This window comes from Sceloporus occidentalis, unplaced genomic scaffold (genome assembly GCF_023333645.1).
Source record: "Sceloporus occidentalis isolate IW3139 unplaced genomic scaffold, rSceOcc1.0.p SCAF_3, whole genome shotgun sequence".
NCBI classification, from domain to species: domain Eukaryota; kingdom Metazoa; phylum Chordata; class Lepidosauria; order Squamata; family Phrynosomatidae; genus Sceloporus; species Sceloporus occidentalis.
In genome coordinates this window covers 62,524,752-62,545,110 of record NW_028316983.1, presented here as the reverse complement: position 1 = coordinate 62,545,110, position 20,359 = coordinate 62,524,752, and the positions used below count along the sequence as shown (strand labels likewise).

General features: G+C 40.0%; 2 protein-coding genes across 4 annotated transcripts in view; one reads left to right on the top strand and one right to left on the bottom strand.

Moving 5' to 3' along the window:
- Positions 1 to 2,610, top strand: part of ANKS1A (ankyrin repeat and sterile alpha motif domain containing 1A) — a 185,893-nt gene extending 183,283 nt beyond the window's left edge. The window contains exon 28 of the transcript XR_016280435.1: positions 315 to 2,610. The gene's annotated coding sequence lies outside the window, so the exon portion shown is untranslated. The remainder of the gene's footprint in view (positions 1 to 314) is intronic.
- On the bottom strand, positions 1,505 to 20,156 carry TCP11 (t-complex 11). Of its 3 annotated transcripts, none has more exons than XM_089514683.1 (10): positions 20,110 to 20,156; positions 18,083 to 18,228; positions 15,201 to 15,333; positions 13,458 to 13,578; positions 11,340 to 11,560; positions 9,299 to 9,435; positions 8,233 to 8,453; positions 7,770 to 7,954; positions 5,175 to 5,338; positions 1,505 to 3,492 (listed from the first exon to the last, which is right to left on the bottom strand). In XM_089514683.1, the coding sequence occupies exons 2-10, from the start codon at positions 18,219 to 18,221 to the stop codon at positions 3,272 to 3,274; spliced, it is 1,542 nt and encodes a 513-aa protein (XP_089370809.1). In that variant the 5' UTR covers positions 18,222 to 18,228; positions 20,110 to 20,156; the 3' UTR covers positions 1,505 to 3,271. The 3 variants fall into 3 exon arrangements, with proteins under 3 accessions (XP_089370809.1, XP_089370813.1, XP_089370810.1); XM_089514687.1 differs by lacking the exon at positions 20,110 to 20,156 and adding an exon at positions 19,982 to 20,077; XM_089514684.1 differs by lacking the exon at positions 20,110 to 20,156 and adding an exon at positions 19,904 to 19,952.
- Between the last annotated feature and the right edge of the window lie 203 nt (positions 20,157 to 20,359).

Here is a 20,359-nt window from a genome sequence, read left to right as displayed (position 1 = left end):
CTCTCCTCACCTGAATATTTAAATCTTATCAGGTACCATGCAACTCTTAATAACATATGTAGGCAATGTCAGTGCTCAGTTCTTCTGAAAATCAGTAGTACATGTGCCTTTTAATGGTGTGCTATCTAGCAAACATCACAGCAGTTGGTTATGAATAGCCATGTGGCTATAGCATACACAAAGCCATATCCCTATCAACATTTCCATCACTGTAACCATAAAGTTTCCTCAGTTGTTTTGTCTGAATGAAATCACTCCATTCCTATTTTTCTTTTAATTAATATTGTCCCCCATTCTGTTTGCCTTCTGCCAAGCTGAACTGCAGACATCCACGTTGCACCATGGAAATATAGTAAAGGGGCAGATCTCTAAGAAGCAGTGGGACCCTGATGGTACGAAGATCAACACCCGGCTCTGGGATGTGTCCTTGGCTGCTCATTAAGGACTTCCAGAGTTGAGTGAAAAGGGATTCCAGCCACAAGCTGACCAATTTTTTTAAATATATGTATTTCTAGCAAGAGAAGTAAAACATCTGAAGTTAAGAGACTTGATGCCATGTGCTATAGATTAAAGGGTATTTTCATACAGTGATGTTGTAAAATCCATAGTTTCAGCATAGCATTGAAAGTTGAGAATCCTATCCGCAAAAAGAAAACTCAAGAATGCCTGTCTTACAGTACAGGGTGAGATGATGCCCTCATGTTAAACCGTTCACTTCAACAAGTTCCCTAAACTGCTGCAATATAAATTTATTTTGGAGGTACTGGCATCTAGATGGAGAGCTGCAGTAAGCATTAAGTGGTGGAGAGGGGAGGATTAAAATAACCAATATTTAACCCTGTGTAATAGTTGAACAGAAACCTGATACAAACCTGTTTTCAGTGCCGATAATTGTATCACTGCAATATTTCTGTTCTGGTGAAAGGATTTTCCCCCAGGCCTGTATATATTGATCACTGTAGCTCCTTTCATTTCATCCATACACCATATTTTTTAAAAAATGTGTTTGTGCCCTGATGGTTTGACATTTTTAAAGAAATTTATTCACAATAAGCACTTTTTATACTAGTTCATAATGTAAGTATGCTTAGTATAGCAATTTCAGAATACAGAAAATGTGGAGATATTTTGGGCATTATGCTATATCACTTGGTTTCTTATCCTACTCCACTCATGAATGACTGCTTCAAGCGGAAGCTGTGCTTATAATTATGCTTCATGTATAGTATCACAGTCTGAAACACTGGTTATGCTTATGGCTGTGATGAATGCATCCTTCCGAACCCTATCCGAGGAAAAGAAGAGGAAATGCAAATAGGTCTGCGGCAGATGTGATAGTTTGTGGTACCCTGCTACTGTGTTAATGGCTTGTTTCAACTTTTCTTACTGCTGTATCTTCAAGATGTAATTTAGTCTTATTCCAGATAGTGAAAATTAAGGGCAAAACCCAAATTGGTTCCAAAAGGCTTGGATTTGGAAATAATTATTGGATGGATTTTTAAAAAAAAAAATGACATTCCTTTACATGCCTATATGAGTGATACGCCAGCGTTCATATAAATGTTGCTGCACTGGTAGATCTTTTCTGAGAAAATGTAAAATGAATAGTTTTGTTATAAAGGAGGAATTTTGGAACATGGTGGCAGATGTAGATGGAAAAATCTCCCAACGTTTCTTCTTGTAATCAGGTGCTTCCTCTTTGAGTTTAGTAATATCTAATGGCATCTTCTCCTTATACACTTTTACAGAAGACAATCAAAGTCTTTCTGAACCTGACCATTCTTAGGAATTAGTTGTTAGAATGTGCTACAAAATCCCATAAAGAGGCAAGACGAACACCGTAGAAGTTTGGAAACTTGCCTCTTTATGGGATTTTGTAGCACACTGAAAAAAGTGCCCTATATTCCTGACACTAAATGTGTTTTAAGGTCTCCTTTGAGAACGCAATTCCTATTCTAGCACCAGCCTTTGCTGAAGTGGCATCATCTATCAGCTGCTTTTGCCAATGCTCCATCTTTTCGCCTTCTGAAAAAGAAACCTTATTTCTGTAGGCTTATATTTACCTTAAATGGATGCAGAATGAGAACATACTGTACATAGTAAGTTGGATGAAGGGTTACTTATTTCTTGAATGAGAAATCACATTACTAAAATCAAAGTCATATAATATTTTTCTCTGTATGTGTTACATACTACTGCTGGCTCATAGAAACTGGGTTTTAGACTTTCTTAGATTGAGAGGAAAGTCTTATTTGAATTTAAGGTACATTACAATTCTGCCCTGCCCCCTTCCAGAAAAGAAATTCTAGAGCAGCTTAGGTGGTGAGCTGTGCTGCTCTTGCAGACCAGATACTGAAAGGTACCTCACCTTTTACAATAATTTCACTTGTGAAACTAAAATAGTTTGGGTGATACTTCACTCCTACATTTGTCTCCTTTTGCATGATCAGAATGAATGTCTATTAACAGGATTTTCTTCTATGCTTGCTCCTAAATTGGGCAGGTAGATTCTTGGTAGCAGGCAGTTTGGTTTACAGTGTAGACACTTTTTTGCTAATTGTGATGTATGGCAATGGGACTGATTTGTAATAAAAATGTTATTTGATCTGGTCTTTGTATTTTGATACTTGAACTATTTCCTTGTTATATCCTGTATATAAAATTGTTATCTGTCATTTTGTGGTACCAAACATAACCAATCTGTGCAACAACATAGACTGACCTCACTACAACAAGGCGAGACTGTAAATATTCCTGGGCTTCCAGCAGTCGTTTTGTTGTTTGTTTTTCATAATTGTATGACTTAGAACAGACTAAATTAATAAAATTAGACATCTCTGTATGGGTTGCTGTGGTTATGGCTATTAGTGTGTACTGTGTATTATAACAAGGCCACAATTCTATGCATGCTTCTAAGTTTCATTGAAAGCAGTTAAGAATGCCTTATAAGGTAATGGCTGTAGCTTTAGGATAGTAGCCTTACTATTCCCAGGTAGCAGAGCACACATCAGTTGGTCTAAGAACACAGGGACAACATTTTGAGCTGTTTAAAGGTTTACTGCAGCAAACTTGGCATTGCCAGTTGGTATTTATGTAACTGTACCCTGCAGCTTCAATAGTCCAGCTGTACAAGTGCTTTGGATACCAAAGCACAGAACAAGACAGCTGCTCTGTTGATTACACTGGACTTTCAGCCAAAGCACAGTCTGAGCAATTGCCAGTCTTCTCCCCTCTCCTGCCATCATGTGCTCTCCCTCATTTGAGATGGTTATTAGGAAGCTGTCCCTGATTTTTCCTCTTGAAGCAGTAGTTTCTTCAAGATTCCTGAATAGTATGGACCAAAAACTTGCCTGTTGTAATGAATCAAACTGCTAAACCTTCGACCAACTTCCAATAGTTCTTCCTGAATTGGAGCTAGGCCTTGGAGTAGACTTGTAGAGTTCTTGCCACCATGAGATAAGCAGTGCCTAAGAAAAGTTTCGATCCGTTGCTCTGTAGAAATTAAGATTTGGAAACAGGCCTGAATCCTTTAACTGTCTTCATTTGCCCACTCCCAGTTGACTTAACAGTGCAAAGTGAGATGGAATTACCAGCAGTGACACAACAGGACTGACACATGTTTTAAAATCAGGAGACCAATACCACACACAGGAAAAATTGAAGACATGTCTCAAAATGTCTTGTTTTTTTCCCTGTGGATTCTATTGTGTGTTCTCCATGGTTTTTTGGCTCTCTGGCTGATATTATCATATAGATATTTGTAAAATTAAGATTATGCATGGTAACTATTGTATTACACCAACCATGACTCTTAAAACTAGGATGCTGAGTTACCATGGGCAATTAACCTTTTCTAGAAAATAGTCAGTACCAGGGGTGGTTCTCATGCAGCCCTTCAGAAGGACTGTAACTCCCAACAGTAAGAAATAGTGAGCTATATGATTGTTACCCCATGCTCTATAACCTGGATGGCAAATTTCTTACCACCAGCGGTAATGAACCTGCAAGGACTTAGCTGAGGCTGAAAGTAGTTATAGGCTCTTACTTGCAGATAGATGGACACTGCATATGCCAAGGAAAAATTTAGAGGTGATACCCTAAACCCAAAACAACAAGTGTGTAAACAAAGAGTCTAGGGGGATGAAAATGGAAAACACAGTAATTTCATTAAAACAGTGTGTAACAATAGGAAGCAAAAAGAATAAAAAAGTATAAAATATATGCAATCCTGTAAGCAGATAGGCTTGTGCTGGCCTGTATGCCACGCCCTAACATAAACAAGGCTAGAATTGCCAGTAAGTACTAGGTTTGAGAACTGCAAATCCCAAATAGTATAACAAACATAAGGAGGTGTCAAACATACAGAGTGCCAGTGCAATAGCAAAATAAATTCCTTTACACCTCCCAGAAGGTAATTAAAAGGGATAGCACAGTAAGCCCATTACAAACAAAGACCAAATGCATTTCGACTAGAAGTCTTCATCAGTGGTCATGGTAAACTGATATGGTGGGACATCAAGTCGCAGTAAGCAACTTGTTGGTCCTCTTGCACCTAGTATGATATAAAAGACTTGGATGTCCCACATGTAGATACAATTCTGTTGTCCCTTTAATGCATGCATGTGCCACCATTGGGGATGATGGGGGCATGCCATCCATGGGTGCTTAAATCTGCTAATGGCAAGCCCACGAATAACGAGGCACCACTCTATTTACATTTTTTAGTCTACATGTGCTGTCTGCTTTTTTTCTGCAGCAGGCCACAAAACTAAAAAAAATCCCATTTAATTATGGATGGCAAACTTGGTTAGGGGTCAGTTGTACCTTTCTGCTCAAGTTCATTCTCCATGCAGATATTTAAGAAGACAAAATGGTATCTTTTACCATATAAATGGGCATCAGTTGGGTAAGGAAAGCCAGTGTTGATGAACATTCTCAAAACATTTATGCAGATTGAAAAAATTGTACATTTGGGAAGATTTTCCTAGTAACATTTTCGACATTTGTGCTCTCCCACAAACATTCTGTGCAGACAGACAGACAAAGGTGCATGTGTATAAAAACAAGAAAAAGACATAACATTTGTAAACATTGTCTATGAGTTGCAGCTTGGAAACGCAATTCCTGCTCAAGTAAGAAATGACATTAAAGATATGCAAACATAAATGACTCACCAATCAAAATCCGTACTGCATTATCCTTATCTGCAAGGCTTCTGAGTTGGCCTTTAAGCAAAGTAGCCTTATCAGCAGTAAGAACAGGGTACCCCAATTGGAGAAGTGTTCTGTTCACTTCCTGATGTATTTGGCTGCTAATATCCAATAAAGCATCTTCTAACCTAAACCATGTATAAATGGGAGTACAGTAACTATAACAGCTCATGGAAATTCAACTGCAACAATATTCTGGTAGCATAACAACAAAAAGGAACCAAATTCCTAGGCTTATAAGACTTGGAATAAGAGAGCTGGCAACCATTTCGCCTCCACCTGAAAGAGAAGCTATATGTGCAGTTTTAACTATTTCATTTCATACTATATTCCTATTCACCCTTCTACTCCTCTCTCTGTACACTGTAAGGTTAAAACACACAATTTGTGGATGACTCAACACTTAGGACTCAAGGTGGCTTAAAAATTTAAAAACCAGTAAAATTAAAATAATTAAAGATGTGTGTGTGTGTGTTATTTGAAAACAGTTAAACTACAGGGAAAGACCACTTAAAATTGATTAAAAACAGATTATAAAATGAGTATGACCTCTTGGATTTTAAAATGTGAATGTTAGCTACATTACAGGGTCTCATTGCCTGCTCATAAGCAGCATGGAATGAGGGTAGGTATTCTAACCAGGAAAGATAAATCACAGCAGCATTTGAGTTGACCTGTTAGGAGTCCAAGCCTTCAGCTCAATACAGCAAGCTGCATCAGACTAACTTGTCTGCCATCAGAAAACTTTCTTTATACCACACTTAAAGAAAAAAAGAAGCACTGAAGGCAATTTCCAAAATGTATTAACTATAATCATAAAACAATCACACTTTAAAAAGCGCTAAAAGCTAAAATATGCTGTCTATTAAAATCCAAATTGCAAACAAATGTGAAGATGATTGGTTAAAATTAGCTCAGTTCAATGGCCCTTCATTAAAAGCCCTGATTAAAAGTCCAGAGAAAACTGATGTCTTGAAACTTTTTCTAAAGGCCTTGTTGATTGTTCTGTGATCTTCAAATTGACATATGGTGATAAGCCAGAAGAAAATGTCTTCATGATGGCCTCTACCTTTTGGAATGTCCCCACGCCACGTCCCACTATTCAGAGGTACCTGGTGTGACATAGATATTAGCCACAAGTTAAAGACCTCAGGTTTTATCCAGAATTTTGAACTGCCCATGCTGAACTGTGAATCATCATGTGAGACTGATTTTAAATATTTTAATTCACAATTGTTTTCACTAATGTAGTGGTTTGTATTTTAATGTTCTTTAATGCTCTTGCTTTTTAAACACTTCTACAGTATGGTTAGCTATAGTAAGGAGTTTAGAAACTGATTAAAATAACTAAATCAAGAGGGCCTGTTCACAATACTGTACATTCCATAACCATAGGACTATAACCAGAAAATATCACCTTTTGCAAAATGCAGCTTTCCAAGTATTGTTGAGGGCATATTCATACCATATCACATTTACATTACATCAGCTGTAGAAACCAGACTAGTTGCCCCCATTGTCTCCCAAGTGGAGCAGATTAAACAGTGGGTGATGATTAAACCTGGCTTTTACAAGTTCATTAAATGTCTCAGCCCTGCCGCCTTCGTACACTACAAGATTCTTTTCAATGGGGCATAAATGAGCTTAGCTGTGACCAATTTTAGAAGCCTGGGGGAGAATCCAGAGACCTCCCCCCTGGTAGGTCTTTTCTCTAGCCAACAAGCAGCTTGGGCTTCAGGTTGCAAAGCTAAGACGCATCCATAATAACATAACTATTTTTTCCTGCAAATTGGTCACTGTGGGCCTTTAAAGGTTTGAGCTGCTACATCTCTTTTAAAAAAACATACAAGGAAAAAAAAACAATTACAGCATCTATCTACATAAAAAAATAAAATTAAAAAAATTCTTTACAGTAAATTACAAACAACCTTATGCTTAATTATCAATCAACCCCTGCAACTCTCAACTCTTATCCCCTATATAAAATTATAAAAATTAATACATTGGTCAATGAACACGAATTAACACAGCTATTATAAACTAAATGACTTCCCATTTCTCAAACCTAGAAACATTAATGCTTGATATATGTATTTTCTCAGTAATGCTAACTTGTTTTTATTTTACTTGTGACCTGAAAAATAAAGTTGCTTCAAGACTCCAATTCCACAACAATAATCTTCCCTTCTTTTTTCTTCAAATAGAATATGAGAAGTTACATCTTGGCATGTAACATCTCAAGATGCCTTTAACCAGTTTTAAAAAGTTCCTTTGGGTTACATTAAACAAGCATAATGGAGACGGAAGTAAAATATCCTTGCCATTGTCACTGCCAAAGTAAAATCACAAGCAAACCCTTACTTGTGTACAACTATACTTATTAGGAGTCTTACAGCAGGTATGCTCTAATCATTGACTCAGCTTCTCAGAATACCATTGACTGATATGGTTTTCTATAGCTGGGCCAAGGATACTTTCAAGACATTGTATCAGTGACCCAGTTCATGCCATCCTAGGTGTAAACCAAGATGTTTGCAGGATCAGATTAAAGCAATTTACCTTGCACCAGGATGTCCTTCTAGTAAAGCTTTTGTTACTAGTTTCAACCTGTCTCCACAACCTGCTGAGCTAAACGCCCCATTGCCACATGTGCTATTGCTCACTAGTAGCACTGCAGCAATAATGGCTAGCTGATTCACTTCCATTTGAAGAGCATGCAAACGAGCTTTGTCCATCATCATAGTCTGCAAAGAAAGAACCGTATAAGAATATTGTGCAGTAATTTCTAACAATTCAGAGGTATGTTGTTAATTGTCAAGAAGAAATAAGCCAAAGCTATGGTAAATTCCTCTTGCCCAAAGCTGTGGTGATTGTGAAGCAGATGGCAGGATGGGTAGTGGTGGATCATTTTATTTTTATTTTTTAGATATGCTGTTTAGATCAAGAACAAAGTACCTGCAATGTGCCCTCTTCACTGTTTTCTCCCTTTTGTTTCTGGGGCACAAAGAAAAATGCCTCCTACCTCAGGATAGTCTTTTCCAGGGTCCCAATGCAGCAAATCCATGTATGCTTGGTTTAGCACAGCTGTAGGACTATGGATAGACAAGACTTCTCCAGCAGCCTCAGGGGAAGTAGGGACTGGTGATCCATTGGTCTCAGAGGTGGATGAGGAGAGTTGCACATCAGAAGTTGATACTGCAGCTGCTGCCTTGCGCAGCCACTCGGTTGTAAAAGCCAGGCCAGCTGGAATGTGACAACCAGAGAAACGTTTTTGGAAGAGGAGCAATATGTGGGCTTGTATACAGACTAGTCCATGTTTTACTTGCACTATTACTGGCAACAAATGCCAGATCTACATAAGAGTATGGGTGAGTGGTTTTGTTTCTGATCATGAGCTCTCCCTGAGCACATGGTCTGAGGGGGTGGGGCTTCTGCTGAGTCATGGGGGTGGAGCTAGCAGCCTAGGTCTATATAACTGCTGCCAGAGGCAACACAATAGGCATGTTTAAATATCTAAAGGATGTCACATCGAGGCAGCTACAGGCTTGTTTTCCATGGCTCCAGAGACTAGGACAAGGAGCAATGGATTCAGACTACATGAAGAGATTCCACCTCAACATTAGGAAAAACCTCCTGGCATCTGTTTGACAGTGGAATAGGCTGCCTCAAGAGTGTAGTGGAATCTCCTTGTTTGGAGGTTTTTAAACACAGTCCTTCCTTCTCCTCCACCATCTGGCCCTTTCCTTGGAGAAAGCCAGGCAGCAGAGGAGCCTTGAACTCCTTGTGGGCTGCCTGAAATCCTTTTGTGGCTGCAAGCAGCCCATGGGCCATATGTTGCACAGGCCTGTCCTAGAATATCCTCTCAACTTTAATACCTTACCAGGCAGATGTAGTATGTGATAACAGTGTGTTAGAATATGGACATCTATCATCTAGCAACTATTCAATTACAAACTGTTAACTTCAGTATTTCCTCTTTGTGTATGTGTTGTTGAGAAGTAATCCAGATGGCTTCATTGTAGCATTTGTTAATTCTCTCTACAAAAGAGGTCAGGCAAGCTTGTTTCACTAACAGCTTTGGTTCCCACCTGGTAGCTTGCTCAAGAGCTCTTGGAACTTTTTCCTCTCATACTGGACAGAGTGCTCCTGGAGATGGGGTCGGAGGGTTTGTATGGTGAAATTTACCATATCCATTTTCATTAAGTCCAGAACTCGGAAGATCTCCCTAACATAGGCAGCAGAAATACAGTCAATAGTCAGGGCATCTAAACCACCATAACCAGCAACAAGGATTTTTAAAAATGTAAAATTAGCATATTTTAGTATAACTCCCAAATATTAATTCAATTTAAATTCTAATATGCCCTTAATATAGCAAGCCTAACCTTGGGACAACCCACCCCAACCCACTTTCCAGACTGGTGAATTACATTATTTAAGACTCTAATACTCACTTTACTCATCATAGAAGAAATATAGCAAGAAAAGAAACAACTCACACCAATTCAAAAGGTATTCTGCAGTACCTAAGAGGTAGGAAAAGTGTGGCTGTGAACCACATACAATTCTCTCCAAGGGACTTTTTTGTGGGCCCCAAAGGCTCACTTCAGCTCTCCTAAATAGGGGATCATCACAACTCAGACAGGAACAAAGTTACAACCACCTGAAAATGATCAGTTGACAAACCTGGAGCCTTCCAAGAAGAGCAGTTTGCATTCTAGCACCCCACCTTCCATCCTAGGCTTCTAAACTATTTAAATTCAAGCCACAAGTGATTTCCTGTCACTTCCAGGTCAGAGTTTTGACCAATTTTAAGTAATGATGCACCTGCTATAGCTGCACAGGGGAAAAATTTGCCCTGAACCTACTACAGTTGCCTGCTCAAACTACGTATATCAACCCAATGCTAAATCTGATTTATGTTCAGATATTAGCTAATGAAGTTTACTCAATAATGAAAGAGGCATACTGCTCTTATCACAGTAAAATATTGTTTTAAAACATTTCTCCGTAATAGATAATATTCCAACAGCATATTTGGCTACTGCTACCCTCACAGGTAACAGGTAAGCAAAGTATGGCACTCAACTGCTGCAACACCCAGCAATCCTAGCCAGGTTAGCCCATTATAAGGTATGTTATAAACTGAAGTACAATAACACCTGGAAACCTGCACTTTGGCGAGCCATGCCTTATAGTCATGCATCAGTTCTCTAAGATATGATACAGTGTGAAGAAGAGGAAAGTATCTTTTCCATTCAATGGTCATGTAACTTAGATCCTAACATATGAAGTACCTGGTGTTTTGTAATGTTGGAACTGACCTTGGTGTGAAGAGAAATATAAAGAAGTAAAGGGACCTCCTCTACTTTTCATTTGAATTATGCTACTGGTTTATTCCTCTTACAATATGATGACCTTTCATTTCTGTTGTTGCTGTAGCTACCTTTTGTCTATTAAACATACCAAATAAAGCCCAAACCTAAATATTGACATCAAAAAAAGTACCGTATTCAAATTTTCAATTACAACATACTAAACATACACAGACACAGAGTAAATCCCAATGTATAGAAGAAGCCGTCCACCTATTGACAGTTCCAACACTTAATTCAACTTTTAAAGTAACGGAATAAAGTTCAATTGATTTGTATTTAATCTTTCTTCCAAAACAAGGGCATGACTTGGCTCACAATAACATAAAAAAGGTACAAACATTTATCCTATTTTATAGTAGAAAAATGGAACAGTTTGGTCTCTCATTCTTCCTAGTGTTGATTCTATTTTGTTGTGGTGGTGTGCCTTCAAGTCATTTCCAATTTATGGAGACCTTATCATGGCGTTTTCTTGGCAGGTCCTTTTCAAATGTAAATACCCTTTTCAAATGTAATGTAATGCCCTTGTTTAATGCTATATGCACAAGCAGCAATGAGCCTCTGCCTACTTCCCTCTCCTTCATCAATGACATCAAGAGGAGAAATAGATTTTCATTTGCTTTTCCTAAAAACATCAGGTGATAAGAGTCATGCATAACCAGGACATAAAATGGTTCATCTTGCATTAAAGTAACTTTAACAAATGTTGTACTGCTTCTGTAGAATTACCTTTGTCCAAGCCAATGGTGCCCACCTGAGCAGATGAACTGGGTCTGTCATGACTCGCAGTCTCTGTATTTCCTCATCTCGAACGGGTGCGCATAGCATTGCCATTGTACCTAAGATGTATGTTGTGAGGTTAGCAATGTCCAAAGCCCCATGCTCAGCCTCTTGTTTTATCAATTCCATATCCAGAGCTTCTTCTATTTGACTTTGCAAACGGGTCTGCCGTGGCAGAAGCAAGGACAGCAGAATCTACACAATGAGAAAGTGTATTTGTTTGTACATGCAAATGTTGGAATTACTTTATAATTTTGAATTTTCAAACATATGCAGCTGTTTCAGGTACCACAATAGTTATTGTGGGGGTGGAATATTTCATTTCACTCTTTGCCAATCTAGTCTGATTTCACACATAACTAATCAGAGAAAGTAACTCTATAGGGCTAACTATATCTGTATCCTTATTACAGATGTTGTTTTAAAGATAGTGGAAGACAGTGTGTTAGTATTACCCAGTGCCAGAGGTGGGACTTCTTCCCCCACTCCTTTTCTGGTGGCGCAGTGGTTAAATGCCTGTACTGCAGCCACTCACTCAAAACCATAAGGTTGCAAGTTCAAGACCAGCAAAAGGGCTCAAGCTTGACTCAGGCTTGCATCCTTCCAAGGTCGCTAAAATGAATACCCAGATTGTTGGGGCAAATTAGCTTACAGTTGTAAACCACTTAGACACTGCTTAGGCAGTATGAAGCGGAATATAAATGAAGCTTGTTTTGTTTTCCTGGCCTCCATCTGCCTCCGGAGAGGCAGCTGGAGGCTGGGAATGATCTGGGAGGAGGAGGAACAGGCACATGCCATAGGAGGAATAGGCACACACCACACCTGCCATAGGTTTGCCATCACGGAGCTAGACAGAAAACCATGGTCTAGTGGTTTCTCCTCCACACTCTTATCAGGCACCAGATGATTCATTCATTCCATCCCTTCCATGTTTTGTCATATTTCTAGGTAGTCAGACCAGACACACACATTCTCTCTCACACACACATACTCACATCCTTTTGGGGTCAGAACAGGCAATGTTCATTCAGCACTAGGTTACACAACAGTAGGACCTGTGCTTTTCCATAAATAAAGCTAGAAATGGAGAAGCAAGGTTTAAGTAGCACAGTTCTAGTCCCAGCTCAAACCAACTGCAAGTATTTGGATCTAACTTCAAGATTTCCTGCTCTTGGGAAGTTCTTCTCATTTTTTGAAGAGCCTCAATGTAGCACTTACAGGCTACAGATAGTTTAATTAATATTCATAAATATTCAGAACATGGTCCCCTTAGTGTGCAAGCTTTATGTTCTTGATGCCATAATGGAGACAGATTAACACATGTACAAGTATACACAAGCACAAATACTAACACATGTGTTAGTATTCTAGATGGACAAGTGGACATCTTCAAATCTTAACTGCTTGTTTTATCATTTTGTAGAAGGAATTGGGAGAGTTGGAAGGTATGCTTAAAGAGGTCTGTAGAAAGTTCAAAATGTATTTGTACAATTAACCTGACATGGGCAGGTTACAGACCGCCATTAGGGACGTCCTGAGGACGTCCCAGTTTGAAAAGGGGGCGTCTCTTCCAGACGCCCCTAACCCTATCATGGACAGAGTCCATGACAAATGGCGGCGGCTGTTCCACACAGCCGCCGCCATATTGACGTAGCGGATGTCGTGCCCGGGAAGTGACGCCGCGAGTGCGCGACTAGTGCCTTGCGGCATCTCTTCCGGGTCCCAGGAAGGAGCGCGATTTCCGCACTCCTTCCTTGGAGCGTCTGGGAGCCACGTGGTTTGGCCACTGCGGCTCCCGGACGCTGAAAGTGGAGGTGGAGCCAGACCGCCGCAATCCGGCGGTCTGTAACACGCCATAGTTACTTCATTTTACTAATGAGCAATAAAAAGTTTCCTGAAATATTATGAATTGCTCTTCATTTTTGTGGTATAAGAATCTCTTTTATTCTTTCCATGTTATATCACCTCTGGTACCAAATTTTCTGTTGAAGGAGTAATGCCCAGGATGTCATCTACTTTGTAAAATAAGACATACCTGTAATTAAACCTTCACCCCCTCTCCCACATGTATCCACCCTCATTTATAACTCACCTCTTTGATTTCTTGAAGTAGTTTAATAGCATGGGCATAATCGGGTGGTATTTTGGAAAGCTGTTCTCTCAGATTGTCCCAAAAGGCTTTGTGCAATGTCTCTTTCACTCTGCTTTCCAAACTATAACAAGTCAAAAGGAGCCGCTGTTAACATTTTCCACAGTTTGATATAGAATGACCGATAGTAGACCCCTAGAGATTTTCTCTCTGAAACTAATAACATCTTTCTTGAAACTGAACTGCAGGTACTGTACAACCACTGCAATAACACCCTGGGTCAATTACACACGTAGCTCACAGGTTTCTTCCCCTATCTTTTACATTTGTCCTTCAACTCAAGAGTAGAAAGCATGCCATCTGTGGGACCTCTGCTGCAGTGGAAAGACTATCACATATGTCAGGGCCTTCTCAGGGAGCTCCTTTCCATCAAAAATTCAAACCTCCCTACAATCCTGTCATTCAGTGAAAAACATTTTTAATGAGGTTTGGAGATGTAAGCAATGTTTTCATCTGTTTTCGCTGTTTGTTTACACTGTTTTTATTGTATTTTATCATATTTGTAATGTAATGGTTTAAAATACATATTAGTTGTTATTTTAGTATTTTCATTATTATTATTTAACAGTAAAGCCAGCCCACCATATCCACTGATTTTTTTTAATCCACAGATTCAACCATCCACAGCGTGAAAACATTCTAAAAATATATAAATTCCAAACAGCAAACCTGATTTTGACATTTTATATAAGGAATACATTTTACTATGCTATTGAATTAATGGGATTTGTGCATCCACGGATTCTGGTATACACAGAGGTTCCTGGAACCAAACCCCAGCAGATACCAAGGGCCCACTGTATTATTAAAACATGGCTAAAACAATTGAAAACACTTAAAACATATTTATAATATAATATAAGGATTTAAGATTTAAAAATACAGTACACCATATTACACATACTACAATTCCATAATTAAACTTCAAAAGACCTAAATAAATGAGGACGTCTTCACATGCTGACAGTAAGTGGGGGGGGGACGACTAGCCCTCCTGTGGAAGAGAGTTCCACAGCCTGGGAGCAACCACAGAGAAAGCTCTCATGAGTCCTCATCAGCCCAGCTTTTGAAAGTGGTGTTACTGTGAGAAAGCCTTTCTCTGCAGATCTTGATTAATGTGCTGGCATGTAAGGAGATAAAGTCTTTCAGGTAGTTAAGACCCAAGCTCTGTAGAGCTTTAAAGGTCAAAACCAACACTTTGAATTCTGTCTGGAAATGGACCAGTAGCCAATGCAGTTTTTCAATGGTGAGGTGGGGTGGATGATTCATGGTTTCCACAACTTCCCTGTACCCAGCTTCAGTCAACAGAAAGAAATCAAGATTGTTAGATGCTCTGGATTCCTATGAGAAAAGAGCATGATATAAAATAAAGTTTACCTTGTATTCAGCTTTACTGGTCGTATTAGCCAATAGCTACTCTTTCAGTTAATGTGAAAGAGGTTTACTGTCTCTTAAGCACAGGTGTATTTACTTTTTAGTAGAAGACAGAAGATGTCACTAACATACACACATGTAAAATGAGCATACAGGTATGTTGATCTTTTCTTTCTATATAAAAACACTCCAAAGAGGGTTAGAACATCAAGGTTGTTAATTCTTTTGAATCTTTCTCATTTATCAATTAAACTCTTGCACCAAGTTAGCTGGAAACAGTTTGGAACATGGATTTTTTTTTTAAAACCCTACCTGTTTGGTGGGAAATTCACCTCTTGAAGTTTGAAGTCTTGATTTACTACAATTTCATGCGCTATGGTCATTTTTGAGACTTCATTGGCTGTTTCCATGAGCTCTGCCGTGGAAAAGAACTGAGGAGGGCTGGCTGCATAAAAATAAAATAGACTGACACTTAAGATACTCATCAAAGATGATAGGAATATTTCTATAAAAGAAAAAAAATCAACCCTGATTAATTTAAAGGGATATGCTCTCCTTGTTTTTAACAGATGCATATGACACTGTTATTGCAGTTCTAAACAAGCTGTAAAAAACAGTTTGTCATTCTGGCACCAAAAGTTGTGTTTGACTTGGTCAGTTATAAGCTGTGCAGGTTTGAATTTTTAAAATTCAATTTGCAGCCCTGAGCGTTGTTGTTTTTTTAAAAAGGAAGGTTGGGAAAAAAATGAGGATGGATATTCCTACCATCGCAATCGCAAAAATATACAAAAAGGAATGTGCTACACCCAAGTGGATGGCAAATAATCCCTGCCTGAGAATTGTTCTTGTGAAAGCTGGATAGAACAATAGCAGGGGAATAGGCCATTCAATCCTATGTACATTCACTAAAAAGAAAACCAGATAGCAGAAGAGGAAAATCTCCTGCCAAGAAAGACCCACCACTGGATTAGATGGACCAATGACTTCCTTGTTTTCTTCAGTGACCATTCTTAGGATGTAAGATTCTGCTATGGGATACTAGACTAACCCTTTCTCTGATGTCCTTCCATCAACAGGCACAGACTTATTCAGACAAACCTTTGGCAATTAAGCTGGTCTGCATTAAAAGAGATTTTAATTCAGTCAGGTGCTAATTTGTCATCTCTTGTTTATTTTTTTCCCCTTTTAAATTTGTCTTATCTTTTAATTAATCTAAATTCTTAACTATCCTTTTTATTATTTATTAACTGCCCTGACTCCTATTTCTGGAGAAAAAAGCAGGATACAGGTCTAATAATGGAGTAAGTAAAATGAATAATTTTTTAATACAAAAGCCACTGATCTCCAAGCTCTTTTTATACCACAGGTATTACTTCTGCTAATGAAAATATATGGGAAATAATAACAAAACACTAATTATGATTCTCTTAACATAGTTTTAAGCTTTGCTGTTTAGAGATCTAAATTCAATTGCTTTACATGTACTTTATGAAATGCTGTATGAAAAATAAACAAGTCTACCTTATGGACCTGACACACCATCATACAGTAAATGAAACTCTTTATTGAACGCTTTTTATAACGTTTCTTTGAAGCAGTTCTACAAAAGCTTTTCATTCCATAGTTTTTTGTGGGTTTTTTAGGCTATGTGGCTAAAGCGCAGAATGAACTCAGGCTTGTTAGAGAGGTTAAGAAAAGGGCTTTTTTGGATATGTCCACAGCAAAAGGAAGAAGAAGGAAACACTAGAGCCACTGTGTGCAGAAGATGGCAAAATGCTAACAGGGGAGAGAGAAAAGGCAGAATTATTCAACACCTTTTTTGCTTCAGTCTTCTCAGAAAAGGCAAAGGATGCTTAACCTGAGGATAATGGAGCAGAGGACAGAACGGGAAATTCAGTACAGAATAAGTAAAGAGATAGTACAGGAATACTTGTTTAACCTAAATGAATATAAGTCTTCAGGACCAGATGAACTACATCCAAGGGTATTAAAAGAGCTGGCAAATGTAATATCGGAGCCATTGGCAATAATCTTTGAGAACTCCTGGAGAACAGGAGAAGTCCCAGCAGACTGGAGGAGGGCAAACGCTGTCCCCATCTTCAAAAAGGGGGAAAAAGAGGATCCAAACAATTATTGTCCAGTTAGTCTGACATCTATACCAGGAAAGATTCTAGAGCAGATCATTAAACAGAGAGTCTGTGAACATCTAGAAGGCAATTCCATAATCACAAAAAGTCAACACGGGTTTCAGAGAAAGAAGTCATGCTAGACAAATCTGATCTCTTTATTGGATAAAATTACCAGCTTGTTAGATGAAGGGAATGCTTTGGATATAGTATATCTTTTTCAGTAAGGCCTTTGACAAAGTTCCCCATTATATTCTTGCAAACAAGCTTGTAAAATGTGGGCTAGGCAAACTGGGCACCACAATTAAAAAAAGGATGTAGAGAAACTGGAGCATGTCCAAAGGAGGGCAACTAAAATGGTGAAGGATCTGGAAACCATGTTCAATGAGGAATGACTTAGGGAGCTGGGAATGTTTAGCCCGGAGTAGAGAAGGTTAAGAGGTGATATGATAGCCCTAAAGAATGTCATATTGAGGAGGGAGCAAGCTTGTTTTCTGCTGCTCCAGAGACTAGAACGCGGAACAATGGATGCAAACTGAAGGAAAAGAGATTCCACCTTAACATTAGGAGGCACTTCTTGACAGTATGGGCTGAGCGACAGTGGAACAAACTCCCTCAGAGTGTAGTGGAGCCTCCTTCCTTAGAGGTCTTTAAACAGAGGCTGGATGGCCATCTGTCGGGGATGCTTTGATTTAGATTTCCCGCACAGCGGGGGGGGGGGGGGGTTGGACAGGATGGCCCTTGCGGTCTCTTCCAACTCTATGATTCTAGAAGAGTTTCTTCCTGACGTTTCACCAGCATCTGTGGTTGGCATCTTCATAGAATGACAGATGCTGGCGAAACGTCAGGAAGAAACTCTTCTAGAACATGGCCACATAACCCGAAAAACCCACAAAAAATTATGGATGCCGGCCATGAAAGCCTTCGACTTTTCATTCCACTTCAGAATCCAGACTAATGGTCAAAGTCCTTTCAGATCATTCCAACACAACTTTTTATTCCTGAAATATGCTTTTTCCCCCAAAGTAACACCTGAGTTTTCCAACATTCAAACAGAAGTGCACATACAAGGTGGGATGTCAGGTGGACAGAGGTCAGGCATATCTCCAGCATGGATGTCTTCCTGCTCTTTTGCTTTTCTGGGGTTGCAGTCTGCATTCTGAGAATCATTCCAGTCACTTGAGGTGGTCTCCTTAGTATTAGGCATGTTGTTCCTAGTAAAACACACAATTTTAATGATATGGAATGGACTGAGACATCAACTTATGAAAGCCAGAGAGTGTAATTCTTTTTCTTTCAATTTAAGCAAATGCCCATTTTGTTCTTGTGTGCCTTCAAGTTGCTTCTAAGGCGAACCTAACATGGGATTTTTTTGGCAAGATTTGTTCAGAGCGAATTCGCCTTTGCCCTCCTCTGGAACTGAGAAAGTGTGACTTGACCAAGGTCACCCACTGGTTCAATGGGTGAGTAGGGATTCAAACCCTGATCTCCGGAGTCATAGTTCATCACTCAAACCACTATACCATGCTCGATTCTAAAGGGACATAAGAACAGTATTTTTTCTCTCTCTGATATCCATAGATATCAAGGGTCCACTGTAGGTTTAGGAAAACAAAAAAGCTCAAATTATGCCCTCACCTCAACTCTCTTTTCTGTTCTCTTTTGTGTAAGGTGTAATGGTTTGTGTTGGACTATGATCCAAGAGTCCAAGGTTCAAATCCCAGCTTGGCCATGTAAACCCACTGGGTGACCCTAAGCAGATCACTCTCTCAACCTCACAGGATGGCAATGACAAACCCACTCTGAAGAAACATGCCAAGAAAACTCCATGACAGGTTTGTCCTAGTCGCCATAAATCAGAAATGACGAAGGCACACCACCAGCACCACAACAGCAAAGACACAGCTATGTTAGTCTGGAATATCTGTATACAAAGAGATCTTATAACACTTTTGAGACTATCTGGAAGAAAGAAATTGGTAGCATGAGCTTTCATAGACTTGAACCTACTTCCTCAGACGCATGGGGTGGAATGGAGAGTCAAGAGAGACAGTACGCACATCTAACATAATTTAACATAATTTTATATTGGTTTAAATTGTGTTACAGACCCCATGCCCAATTTTACATTATTTAGCAATTTCATACTGGTTTAATGAGGTGATTTCAAATTATTAAAGACCCCATGCATCTGAGGAAGCAGGCTGAAATCCACAAAAGCTTCTACTAACCATTTCTTTCTTCCAAAGCTGTTAGGGCTGAAGCAGGCGGCCTGGGATGAGCAATCTCTGGCCGCGATTGCAGACCAGACAGCCTGCTGCCATGGTCCCAAATGGGCCACCGGCAGGAGGGGATTAAGTCCGCTCCGTTTGCCAGTTTAGGGCCATTTTGGACAGCCTCAAAGCAGCTTCTGTTTCGGGCCGAAGTCTGTAGAGAGATTTTGTAGCACTTCTGAGTCTCTCAAAGGTGCGATAAAATCTCTCTACACTCATTCTTTCAGTTGGTCTCAAAGAGTGCTTCCCAAAGTGAAGGAGGCTTTCATGACCGGCATCCACAGGTGTTTGTGGGTTTTTCAGGCTATTTGGCCATGCTCTGGTACAGTTTATTCCTGACGTTTCTGCAGCATCTGCGGCTGGCATCTTCTGAATGCAGGCGAAACATCAGGAATAATCTCTTCCAGAAGACGGCCACACAGCCCAAAACCCACACAAAAGGCTATATTGCTTCCCAAACCAAGTGTTTTGGACTTCAGCTCCCAGAATCCCTGACTACTGACCAAGCTGGCAGGGGCTTCTGGGAGCTGAAGTCCAAAACACCTGAAGCACCAAAGTTTGGTGGTAGACCTAAAAAGAGCAAAGGGCTGAATGAGAGGATGAAGTCTCTGCTCGCCTCTACTCCCAGCTGAGCTGCAAAGCCCACATACAAGGCGACCGGATGTCCTCCTCACCGCAAAGGACGGCAAGGCACCGCAAAATGGAGGACATGCCCAAAGACTTAAAGCGGTGCCAAACCGGGTTATTTCCCCAGTGTGGATGCAACTCAAGTATCCCCAATAAGGAGTTGGTGGGCAGCAGGGGAGAGAAACGTCGTCTCACCTTCCCGAAGGGGAAGGGAGAGGAGGGCCGCGGAGGGAGGGAGGGAGGGAAGGCGAAGGCGGCCGCCCTCAAGGTGTTCCTGGCCGCCTCTAAACAGCCGCCGCCGTTTCTGAGGGAAACCGTTGGCGTAGCCCCGCCCCCTCATTCTCGCCACGCCCCTCCCTCCCACACTGGAGGCAGGTTCCAGTTGGACGGAGCCAAGTCTCTGACCGGGGGGGACGTTTCATAAACTCTAGGGAGCACTCAAACA

Coding starts and splice junctions, on each gene's coding strand:
- TCP11 (XM_089514687.1), bottom strand. Junction 13,579..15,200: donor GTGAATTTCCCACCAAACAG/GTAGGGTTTTAA, acceptor GACTTGTTATAG/TTTGGAAAGCAGAGTGAAAG. Junction 5,339..7,769: donor GAAGGACATCCTGGTGCAAG/GTAAATTGCTTT, acceptor TACATGGTTTAG/GTTAGAAGATGCTTTATTGG.